The sequence below is a fragment of the Serinus canaria genome, chromosome 7 (assembly GCF_022539315.1).
Source record: "Serinus canaria isolate serCan28SL12 chromosome 7, serCan2020, whole genome shotgun sequence".
NCBI classification, from domain to species: Eukaryota; Metazoa; Chordata; class Aves; order Passeriformes; family Fringillidae; genus Serinus; species Serinus canaria.
Window position 1 is genome coordinate 9,350,093 of NC_066321.1, and position 12,589 is coordinate 9,362,681.

At 44.0% G+C, this 12,589-nt stretch overlaps 1 protein-coding gene across 3 annotated transcripts in view; it reads left to right on the top strand.

Annotated features, from left to right (window-relative positions):
- Positions 1-7,149, top strand: part of HEG1 (heart development protein with EGF like domains 1) — a 50,327-nt gene extending 43,178 nt beyond the window's left edge. For 2 of the 3 annotated variants that reach the window (XM_030241793.2, XM_030241794.2), the window contains exon 21: positions 42-7,149. In XM_030241793.2, coding sequence (XP_030097653.2) covers positions 42-191 — 150 coding nt within the window. In that variant the 3' untranslated portion in view covers positions 192-7,149. The remainder of the gene's footprint in view (positions 1-41) is intronic. The other variant, XM_030241795.2, reaches the window with a different exon arrangement.
- The last annotated feature ends 5,440 nt before the right edge of the window (positions 7,150-12,589 follow it).

The window sequence follows — 12,589 nt, forward strand, 5'->3', positions numbered from 1 at the left end:
TTTGTTGTTGTTGTTTTTTTTTTTTTTTTTTGCTAATACAGCCAACTGGACTGAGAAATCCTGAACTGGAAAGAAATGGACTTTACCCTCCCTACACTGGTTTGCCTGGATCTCGACATTCGTGCATCTACCCTGGACAATACAATCCATCCTTCATTAGTGATGAAACCAGAAGAAGAGACTATTTCTAGCAAGGAGTGGAGAGGGAGTGGAAGATTGACACAGTTGTGTGGCCCTTAATTCCCAGGTACAATCTGTCTCCTGGGTAGTTGAGGCCACATCAATCTTACTCTTCCCATTTAATAGGAAGGACTTTGAACTTCATGCTGAGCATTGCTGCCCTGAGGGACGGTCACAGTTGCTGAGCATCAGAGAGGAGGAGGAAGAGGAGGGAATGGCTCAAGAAGCACATCACTAGAAGACCCAGTGGGAAGCTAACACGTGTACTCCTTATTCATTCTTCGCTCTTTTTGCTACATGGGCAAGCATGGATCAGTACAGGCATATGAACTGTGCCCAGCACTCTGCATTGAATACCACTAGGGAGTGTCTTGTTTACAGATCTCGTTCACTGTTGACTGTGCTTGTCTTCCTAGCCAGCCTTCATGCAAAGATTCACTGTGCAATTGCTTTTGGTCAGGCAAGTTTGTCCACTCCTTTTAGATCACTGCCTTGCTCTTGGCTTTGTCCATGACAGGGAAGCTGGCTTGTGTTCTGGCCCTCACCTTCATACTGGTAAAAGTTCTCCAGATTTCTGGGTCCTTGCCAAAGCCAGGTGTCTGGCAATATTGGCTGAATTTGTGGGTTGATTGTCTCCAAGGAGTGCAGGAAGGTTAGTCACAGCACTGCAATTTTAACAGAAAAAAGGCACAGTTGTTCCTCTGTGCTGCTTTGAAAACCTTCTGTACATAGGGCATGTTGTTGTTTTGTCAACCAATATTGTTCAGAAGTGATGCCACTACAAGCCGTCATGGTGCTTCCATGTGGGATCCTTTGGGGCTCTGTTTCCCTGCAAGGATTTAAATGCTTGTAGACAGAGCAATACAATATTAAATAATTCCTCACAGGGAAGAAGAAGATGAGCTGTGAATTCAGAATGCTTTTTATGAGGAATCTGTGTAGGAGTAATAATGCTGTAGCCTTGGTTGGGCAGAGGACCCTGAATTCTGGGCACTGAAGGTGGGATATGTTTTCAAACCTCCAGAGTCCTCCTTGAATTTGTAGGTGCTGTGGAGACTTTCAGTGCATTGGAAAAGAGGGCTTACTGCAGTCAGTTGCATTTAAGGAAGAGAAAAACATGATGCTTGCAATCCTAGCATAGCAAAGATCACTTATGTTGAAGTGTTTTTCTTTCTTCCATCCTAGTTTCAAGTGATTCAGACCAGGCAAGTTTCCTCACCCAGGTGTGTTCGTTCATATTAGCAGAAGCTGAAGAATGTAAGTTATTGCATTTCTCACCAAAGATCAGGTTGAAACTCATGGACTGTATTCTGACCTAAAGTGAGTGAGGAAAGAGATCTTACTAATCACAGAACCCTGGAATGGGCTTGGAAGGGATTGGCTTGGAAGGGATCTTACAGATAATTTTTTTCCAACTCCTTTACCATAAGCAGATGGAACACCTTCCACTAGACCAGGTTTCTCAAAGCCCCATCCAACCTGGCTTTGAACACTTGCAGGGATTGGGTAACTTCTCTGGGCAACCTGTTTCAGTGCCTCACCATTCTCACAGTGAAGAATTTCTTTTTTGTAACTAATCTAAATCTGCCTTCTTTGCTTTAAAATAATTTCCCTTGTCCTATCCCTACATGCCCTTGTAAAAGTCCCTCTCCAGCTTTCTTGTAGGTCTCCTTTAGTTACTGGAAGGAGCTTTAAGGTCTCCTTGGAGCCTACTCTTCTCCAGGCTAAACAGCTCCAACTTTCTCAGACTGTTTTCATAGGAGAGGTGCTCCAGCCTCTGACCACCTTTGTGGCCTCCTCTGGCCTCATTTCTTCTGATGGGACCACTGAACACAGCACTGCAGGTGGGGTCTCAGGGGAGCAGAGCAGAGGGAGAGAATCTCCTCCCCACCCTGGTTCTGGTGCTGCCCAGGACACAAATTGGCTTTCTGGGCTGTGAGAGCACATTGCTGGGTCATGTTGAGCCTCTCACCAGCCAACACCCCAAGAACTCAGGGCTAGTTTCTATTCTCCAACAGGCTGCATTTGCGCTGGGATTGCCCCGGCTGACATGCGGGAAATAGAATGAAATATCATGAAGTATATTTACCACTTATCTTTACTGCACTGTTAATCTGAGTCATCCAAAGCCTGTTTAGATACAAGGTCCAGATGCAGTTTCTCTTCTTGAATGGGAAAGTGCTTTTAATTCAAGGTGGCTGCTTGTATAAGGATAACAGCACAGTTCGTTCATCACTAACTCACCATATCTGTAGGGTGTACATAAGCTGATATTCCCTTCTCCCCCACCATGCTTTAAAAGACACATGCCTACAGCTGAGTTCATTAGGTAGCTCAGCTCACTGAAGCACTGAGGTTAATGGGGTGCATCCCCCAAAGTGCCTAACCCCAGTTCAAATGCTTGTGTGTTGTGTGCTCACTGGAGGCAAACCTGGGGTGATGAGGAACTCTCCATCAGGAAGGAGGTACTTGCATCCTACAGATGGTGTGAGTTCCCAGATCCTTTCCAAGTGCTTCAAAGGCTGTTGTGTTGCCTACCAAAGGTCAGTAACAGGTATCCAGAGGGAAGTGAGACAGCAACAGGCAATTATAAGCTGTGTTGGCTAAGAGGTTTCTGGTCCCTGGTTTCAGTTCCTTCTGTTTTCTCAAAACTTCAAGACAGGAAAGGTGCCACAGATGTGCCTGAGAAGGCACAGTTCAGTGCACCATAGCACGCAAACACAGTGTGTTTTTTATGCCTCAGCTCTTGTCTTCTATGTAGAAGCAGCAGTGTGAGCTTGCAGAGAAACAGAGCTTTATGGACACCTAGGGCAGTACCCTTTGCACTTACATGAACTTTTGGTGACAATGCATGCAGCTTCACACCTGTCTGATCCATAATCAGCCTTGCAGCTGGTAGTGCACAGCTCATCTCAGCTGTAGGGGAAACGAGGATGCTCATGGGAAGTACAGCTGCCTAAGGAACTGTATTTAGGGAAAGCTCTGCTTACAGTGTCCAAAATATTACAACAGGTAAAGCACAAGAATTAGGTGCTCTCTGCCACCCTGATCACAGTTTTCATCCAGGACAGAAAGGATTGCCTTTCCCCTGGTATGGGGCAGAGCTATGTTTTTGTTACGGAAGAAAAGACGAAGATGCAATTCATGCTAAATCTAAATCCAAAGCCTATAGACAAGCACTGGACTTTGTCCCTTTTCAGTAAAGCAGTTTGTGATAAGGAGGTGTCCCAGAAATTATGAGAACCCCATGATCTGCCCATGTGCCAGCATTTCCTCAGATGGGGAAGCATTTAGGCCTATGCTTATAGGCAAAGGTGTTTAACTGCTTGGTTAGTTCAAAGACTAGGAGATGAACTTCTGCGTGTCAGGTACAAAGGACAAAGTATGGCACACCAACTCACAATTGCAGATCAGTCCTTCTGCACAAAGAGTATATGAACAAAACTTCTGGCTGTATCTCCCAGCACATTGCAAATTGCAAGGGATTTGAGTGGAATTGAGATAGGACTATTTCTAGTGAGAGCACACAAAAGTTTGCAAGTAGTAATTTTAATACCTTAATGGTCTTCAAATTCTTCTTGAATTGTATCTGGATAGAAAGAGTCTTAGTAAATCCAGCAGGATTTTCTGAGTGAGGACTGCAAAACTTGGAATTTTCTGAAAGAGTGTTATTGCACTGAATTTTTTTCTCTGCCAATGCAGGTAAACATTGGAACATTTCTTACGAGGGTTTATCCATCGCAGCCTGACCTAGAAAGGAGTCTCAGAGACAATACATAGTGCCTAGGAGGAGGGGGAAAAGGGTCTCTCCTGACTTGCCACACCTTCTCTGGGTGTCTTAGGAGGCCCTGCCCAGCAGGCAAGAGAGGAGTTCAGGCAGGAGTCAGTGCCCAGATGAGTGCAGGTGCTTTCCCCCAGAGTGTTCCAGGAAGCTTTTGGGAAGGTGACAGAGGTAGCCTGGGGTGATTCAGCCCTTGGGTCTCCACTGGCCCAGATGCAATCTGTGCTGCAGTGCTCCTGTCTTCAGCCAGGCACCACCTGCTCCCAGCTCCTCTGGGACAAAGGGGTGGGTGCAGAGCACTGTGTTGTGTCACAGTTTATGGTGGTTATTTTACTGCAGTGTTCACTGCCTCACCCAGCAGTACAGACTCGCCCAGCCACAGGAGGGATGTGGGCAGTGTTTCAGTGCAGGTTGTCTCTGTGGAAAGCTGCCACCAGGATCCTCTCTGTGTCTGCCATGAACAAAGCTCCCTTTGGCAGTGGAGTGGGGCCAGTTACTCCTCTTGGGTATAAGAAGGGTCTCTATATGCTCTCATGCCCACTTTCAAAATCAGATGCTTCTCTGTTCACAACCTAACTCCCTGTAGGATGTCTAAATACATGCAGCTTATTTCTCATCTCTCTTTTAGATTACTTCTAGCTACCCCAAATTGAAAATTTTGAGCACACTGGATGTTTTTGCTAAGGGGAATCACTCTCCACTATGTTAGAGGATAGGAGGGAAGTGGCATGTCTTTGGTATGGAGAATGCAAGTGGTTCAGCCAGACGTGGGGAAAGGAAGAAAAACTACACCAGCACTGCTCATAAATCTGCTAATGCTCCTGGCTGCTGTGGAAAGTGAGGGGAGCAGTCAGCAATGACCCATGGGCAGTTGTGTGGGTGTATTTTTAATTAAATTTGGGAAAAAAGTGTTAATTCTGTTGCTTGACAGGAAAAACTGTGAAAGGCATGTGTTTGCTGCTATGGTGCTCTGCCAGTTATACTGGCACAATGCCTTACCCACAAAAATACCCCTGACAGTCAGCATAGGAGAGGCAGTCCCAGTGAACTGATCAGCAAAACACAGATTTGAGGAATCTTTCAGAAGGCTTCTTGAACATACAGTCTTCCTGTGTCCTGCTGCTTGCCCTGGCCAGTCCTTCAGGCTGCACTGGGAAAATCAGGCTTGTTTTTTCACGCTGTTGAAACCTCACAGCACTGAGTTGGGCTATAAGTGGAAAAAGTGGGCCAGGTTTTCCCCCACACTGGAAGTGTTAGGTTTTATAGCAGCAATGAATCTCATTGCTTTTGTGGCTTTTCCTGTAAGACCCACTGGCACTTCATGTACTGAGTTACTGCTCATGAACTGCTTTGTGAAAGTTGTCTGCCTCCATGCTGCAGGGTAGTAAAAGTAGCAATAAATTGCAGTTAGAGAGAGATATTTATCATTGTGAAATTGTTCGTGCTAGTACTTGTACAGGTTGTTTGCTTGGACCTGAGTGAGCACAGAGTGGGTTTGGACACTACTGCAGGTATGCTGAGTTGCTTTCCCATGACTTGTCTCTGATGCTGGTCAATGGCCATATCCCTTCCAAACCAGCTGGAATTTTCATTCCCCAATAGTAACCTTTAGCTTTCTTCCTTAAATTAACAAGAACGGATGCATTTTAGTTAAATGCTCTTCCTATGCTGACTAATGTTTTTTCCTCTTTACACACAAAGGATGTAATCCAGCATCCCTACAGTGACTGGGGTAACTCTCCCATGGACTGTAAAGAAGTTTTTTTAGGCCTGAATTACTCCACCACCAGGGTCACCTGCATGTAGTACATGCTTTCCCATGGCTCTGTCTGCCTATTTCTGTGATACTGTTCCTGCCTTTCCATGTTGTGTCTATTTTTTTTTTTTTAAGCTTGCTTATTACTGTAGCAGGACCTGTGTTATGTGAGAATGAACAAAACAGCTTTGAGGCTGGAAACAGTTTCCTGGGAAGACTGAATGTGAATTTTGTGTAGTTGTTTTACTGGTCAGCCAGCCTTTTTCCTATCATGTAATATCTAGGGATGTAGAGATGCTTCCTGCTGTCACACATATCAGCTGCTCTGCAGATCACTCTTGCCTGTCCCTTTAGAAATTAAGCAAGATCTCGTATTTTCAGAAGGGGTATGTCCTATGCTAGTAAGAGTTTGGGACCTTTTCAATGCACATTTAATTCTTCATTCCCTTGAGCTGCTGAAATTGAAAAGCAGGAGAGAAATTCACGAAGGAGTAAGAAGTACCAAAATTAAAAAAAAAAAAAAAAAAAAGAATATGCTTACTTATTTTGCAGAAGTGTGACTTCAGTACTGTGAGATCAAGTGTGGGATGACACCTTTTCTGTGTCTAGTCTGTGTTGCATAATATCCTTGTTGAGGGAACACCTAGCAGGGGTACCTGATGTTCCTCCAAAGTGGTATTGAAATGCTAAATTGCTCAGTCTCTATTTCAATGAAATGCTAGAAGAGATGGGAGTCCTACTTGGGTTAATGACTGCAACAGGCAGCCCCCAGATCAGCAAAATCCTGTATGGAAAAGTCCTGTGGAATACTGTAAATACTGATCACTTCTCTTGAACTCAGCTATAGAATTTTCTGGACATAAAAGGTCTTCAATAAAATCTGTTAGGATTTCTTTACTTTAAAGAAAAAAAAAGAAGCTCAACAGGATAAATATTTATTACCATCATTTTGTAAAGGAAATTCTGTTAAACTCAGTCATTTGCTTTAAACCCATTAAATTCTACAGGACTTTCTCCTAGTCAAAGGTGAAACTTGGTATGTAAAATCATAATGATTTATTTAAGCAGCTTTTAGAATTGCAGTAGTAAAGCTCACCTTTTGTGAACTCTCTTCCAAAAGATAAATTTTCAGCCTTTGTTTGTGCTTCTTTACAACCTGAATGTAAACTGCTTTATGTTTCTTGACATTGCTCCACTCCCTTCCCTCTATCTCTGAATGTTTGCTTCCAAGTCTCTGGGGTTCTGAGGATATTTTCCAAACCAGTATTATTTAAAGTTGTATCATATTTTCAGCCTCCACTAATTATACAGTACTGTAGTAGCAAACTATAATTTTTAAGGATTGGATTATTTTTATACCTGCATCCAATATTATTAAATCTGGCGTTCTAGTCAGTATCATAAAAAGGATACAATAAAACAATGAATATTACTATGTCCCTGCTTTTTTATTGTCTTTAGCTTTGCCTGTAAGGGGAAACATGGCGCAATTTTTAGGTGGTTTTAATTATTATTATACATCTAATCCAGAAAATAAGAAGCTGCATAGAAAAGAAATTGCTTTTGTTCTTCTGATGGTGCTTCCTGATTGAATAACTAAATTGAAAAGCAAAGAGGAAATGGGTATGTTCTGTTAGTTGTGCAAACAAAATTCTGCTCAGCTGAAGTACAAGTTGTGTTCTGATACATTTATCTTGGTGGCACCAAGGGACTCAGTCTAATTTTAATTTTTCCTCAGTTTAATTTTTGCTGGAACTGGTAAAGTTGTGTGTTTATGTGTTTGAGTGCATGTTGAGGGGAGGAAAACCTAAGGAGAGGTGGGTGCAGCAGGGCTGGTTGCAAGGGCAAAGGACTGGACCTGACCACCATGAGATCAGTCCTGTCCCAGTAAAAACCACCAAGGACAGTGAAGAATGCCCAGCTGAGTGTCCCTCAAAGGAAGAAGGAGGGCACCTTGAATCCAGAGGAACACCAAGTCCAGCTCAGGCTGCTGAGAAGAGGCATGACTTGAAAGAGCATCTGGCAGGTAGGTTCATTTGGGGCAATTTTTTCAGTATTGCTCCAGAGCAGGACAGCTGTGACAGAAATCAGATGGGACTAAGGTGGGATTCATCTGTTCTGTGAAAAGTTAGGTGAACAGAGTTTGAACACATGATCTGGCTCTCACAGTAGCCATGAAAAGAGAGACACACCCACAGAGAGCACCTCACCCCATGGTAAGAGACCACTTACCACGACTGTCTCATGTTGTTCTACTTTCTGTGTGAGGTTGGTATCTTTTAGGAGATTGGCAGTGTAAAACCACAGCTCACAACATTTCCATAGGACTAAGTAAAAGGTCTTTGGGGTTATGATTTAACAGCCCTGCCCACTTCAGATTTGCATGTCAGTGCCTCTGAGACCACTGAATGCATCCCTAGTGTGTGCCCTCAAACTCTTGGAACCCACCTGAAAAGAAGTTAAAGAACATCTGCTTCCCCTGATTATATATGAATCTGTATCCATAGCTAAAGCTTTGATTTAGACTGCTGAAGTTTTTTTTTTAACTTGTAGCTAATCAAAACATGTATTTCTACTTATATATGTCATATATAGTGGAGGAACCAAATTTACATGAAATAACAAAATATAGAGAAATCTAGTAAGAAAAAGGATTGAAAAAAGTATTGAGCTGATGCACATAAAGAACTGTAAAAGACAATTTTTCCTACTATCACTTCTGACAGCATGATTGCCTCTTGATTACACGCACTTTCTAATAGATAGATAAGGCCCTTTACTTTCGGTATTTCTTTTTCCTGCCATAAAAAAGTATTGACAATAGAGCAGCTACTGGTACTAAACATAGCATATTTTTTTATTCCATAATAATTGTTCAGTGATCTTGATTGTCATATCTGAGTTTTGACACACAACAGTTTTGTTTTACAGCCTCTGGAAAGTTATTGAGATATTTCTGCAATGGAAGTTTTCTCTGTAGTTCCTTGCAGGACATCACAACTCCTGTGGCTGTGTGAGTCTGTCTGGACTAACAGTCAACTATTTATTGTGCTTAATGACTTAATTAGTAAGTGCAGTTTCACTGGTATCAGTTCTCCTCTTTGGTTAATTCTCTGTGTCTGTCCTCCTAAACCACCATATCTCTATAATTAATTCCCCCACAAATCACCAAGCAATGGGCACATAGAGCCTGTCCCTTTCCTTCCTGGAGAGAGCCTGTTGTGACCACTGGTGTGTCACAAATGGGCAGGGAAGGGCACGCAGAGATGAAATCTGCTAGTCTGTGAAGATATATTACTGTTCAGGGCATTACTTCCTGGAGGAGCTGGGGCCTTTTGCATTGCAAATGACTCACACTGCCAAAACTGTGATAAAAGCAAACAACCAGGCAGGAATGGAAGTAAAGTTTATAAGTATAGGTAACACACCAGCTCCTGATGTGCATTCACTGTAGAGAACAGTTCTAATGTGCAGGACTGCACACTCAACCAGTAGTCTCTAGTGTGGGCAGGAAAGCTGCACCATTTACACCTGCTGAAGACCTGGCCCTCATTTTCTATAGTGCCCTGAGAAGTTATTTTGGTCCCATGCACTTGCTTCACAGCCAACAGGGAGATTTTGAGACCTGGATTAATCTAGCTGCACCTTGAGGCAGCATTGGAAAACTGGAGTGTAAGTCTGGGAGATGGACGTTGCCAGAGGATGGGTGACACAAAGCTGTGCCACTCTCCAACAGCCAGGTTTGTCCTCCTCTGCACACCCACTCCCACCTCAAGCACCTGCTGGGTCTGGGGCTCACAGCACTGAAATTTGTTATTCTGGCAAGACTTTGGGATTAGTTTTTGGATGTCCCCTGAAGCTGGGAGGGTGGTGGTGGCCTGAGGTGGAGGCTGGACACTGGCCAAGCAAGTAGGCACAGGGCACTGGGGCCAAATGTTTCCCAGGCATTTCCTTCTCTTATTCTGTCAGCTTCCTGGCAAAGCAGTTTTAAGGAGGGGCCTGGAGGAACTGAGTGATCTGATGGGCAATGGGAAGGAGCAGCAGCACGGCAGGAGCTGAATCCAGCATGGCCTGAAGGAGCAGACAGAGGGAGAGGGGGGCTGCCAGTGGGTCACTGTGGGGACTAGGGGTAGGTGTGGGGAGCAGGTCACGCTGGAGGGACTTCAGGGACAGAGATACAAAGGAAGGCACATGCAAAACCCCCACATTTCAGGCTCAGCATCCTGAGCACGTTCACAGAGGGACAAGGCTGCTCATTCCTTGTGCCAGCAGAGAGGCACACAACTGTTTTTGCTGTCGGTAAGCCAGCACTGTTTCCTGGTTCAATGCAAGTTAAAAGTTTAAGAAAACCCTATGCTCAGGAATGACTTTGAGAAATACTTCTGGTCTCTCTCACCCTCCTTCATTCAAGGAGATACACCCTCTCAAAATAGGAGATTACCCAAGACTGCATTTCTTGTTCTTAAAACAGAAGATCAAACAAAAGCAGACAAAGGGAGAGGCATTTACTACACTGAGCTGTTACGTGGCATTCAGCAGTGTGTTCACAACATGCCTGTGTTGCTGGCAGTGGGGTCTGCCAGAGGAGACAGACCAGGACCACAGCCATTAGAAGTGGCATTGCAGGGGATATACTGGTGGGTTGTTTGTCCTTCTTTTGTCTGGTAAGGATGGCATATACTGTGTTTATTTCAGAGAAAGACTTTACTGGCCGTCGTGGCAGGATACAGAGTCACTCAGACCTTCAAAATGAGAGAAATTGCACCTTTGCCTGAAAAGGAGGAACTGGAAATCACAGATCTGGCCCAGCTGACCTCAAGCAGTGCATTTTACTGGAGCACAAAGCAGAACAAACAATGGAAAACTTGGGCAGGGGAGGCAGCTAGAAGTAAGAGACTTTGGGATAACCAACTCCTCCCCACAGAGACCTTTTTTTCTCATCTTGGTCTCTCACTGGCCATTTCAGAAGCTTCCTAGAGTACAGTGTTAAAAAGTCTCAGTCTCCAATCTATTTTCCACGTGTCACAGCAGGGTTACCTGGTTAATGGCTTTCTGGGCTTTTTGTCATCTCTAGATCTGCTGCAGGCTTTCTGCTCCAGCCTGACATTCCCTGGTTACAAATGTCTCCCTGGCAAAAATACACTTTGCCTCAAGAAGGGGAGGCTGCCACTCAGGTAAAGACAAAACCAGCTGTCCTGCCTGCTCCTCCTTTTCGACCACTACTTTAGTGAGCCTGCAACACACATAAGAGGGCAGCAAACAAAACAGCCATGATCACTGCCAGAAGGGCCAAAGTCAGTCCTGTTTCTTTGATGTCAAAGGTGCAGATGTTTTCTCTTTCTTTTAACGCTGTTAAGCAGTACGAAGTGCTTTAGCATAAGATTTTGCTTATAAGGAAAAAAATATTTGGACTTTGAGGAATGAAGCTCCTCTGTACTAGTAATTTATTGCACGGGAAGTGAGCATGTGGATCCCAGGTACTCTTTTCCAAGTGCATAATTAGCATGTATTGGCACAGGGTCACCTCTTCCACTTTAAGAACAGATTATACTGCACTCTTCATTTAATTTGCGTGGAAGGTATTGGTATGGAAAGCTGGCAGGGGATAGCTGGTGCACTGTCAGTTCCCATGTCAGCTTATTTAGCAGTAACTTCCTTGTGTCAACATATCTCAAGTATTTATGACTTAAAAGAAGAACTCTGCAGGTCCAGAAATCTCCTCCCAGCCTGAGGAGGAAGAAAAACACCGCTTGAATTTATCATTTGCCACTTGCCACCATGACGTCAGCTCAGGGCTGAGCTCTTTACCTGTGCCTGGGACCTTAAATGAGCTGACGCCAGAAGAGAAAGGCACTTTCTCTGAGGCTCAGCAGCAAGTGGCAGCAGCACCAGAAGTGGCAATGAGACGCTCTGTGTTCTTCGCTGTGTGGCTCAGCCTGGTGCTGAGCCTTTTGAAAGGTAAGAACCACTATCTTCTGTTTTGTGATTTATCAAGGCAGCTATTGTGTGGCAGTGAATGGATTTTCTAGTACTTTCAGCAGCTGTTGAGAAGCCAGTTGTGATACACAATTCAGCATGTCTAGATTTTGATTAATTAATGATGAAAGATGTCACTGTAAGCCAACGGCTTTCCTTGTTAGCAGAACAATGGTAAATCACTGGTGCTTATGATTAACCTAATTCAGCCTAATTCCAAGAGCAGTTTTCAGGACTTTCATACTAAACCCAGGTAATTCAAGCTGTGTTACAGTCATAACAAAAGGTGCAACTGTTCCACCCCAGTACCCTTTTGGCCAGAGGCTCCTTAACCAACCAGTCTGGAAAGCAGCTCCCTCTGAGCCGGCTCACTGAGCTTTTGTTCTTTCCTTTTGAAATAAATTAATGGAAACATCGCCACCAGCTTTCAAGAGGGTTGCACCATAGTCTGTTCAAACTAAAGGTGTCATTCCTTAAGCCACTTAGTACATTTTCTGGCTTTATGCCAAAGTTGGTAGTTGTGGGCCAGAGCCTACAGCTAAACTTGCCTTTTCCTGATACTCAGTGAGAGGTATAACGGGGTGGAGGCATTAGCAGCAGTAAAGCATCTCTATGCAGAGTTTTGTAGCAGCTTGAAGCTGTGAGAGGACAGGAACTCCTAGTTAATACAAAGATAAAATTGCAGAGTTATCAGCCGAATTAAAACCTGTTAAGCTTGCAACTGGCAGCAGATGGTTGTGGGTCTCTGTTGCCTACTGTGAATGAACTGATGTATTTCCAGCAACATCCACAGTGTGCTACAGACCAATTTTCAGCTGTAAATCATAAGCACAGAAGTCTTCAAGATTGTCTGTTGGTTGGTTTCCTGGTTGGAGGCTTGTAGGTAATAGCAAGAT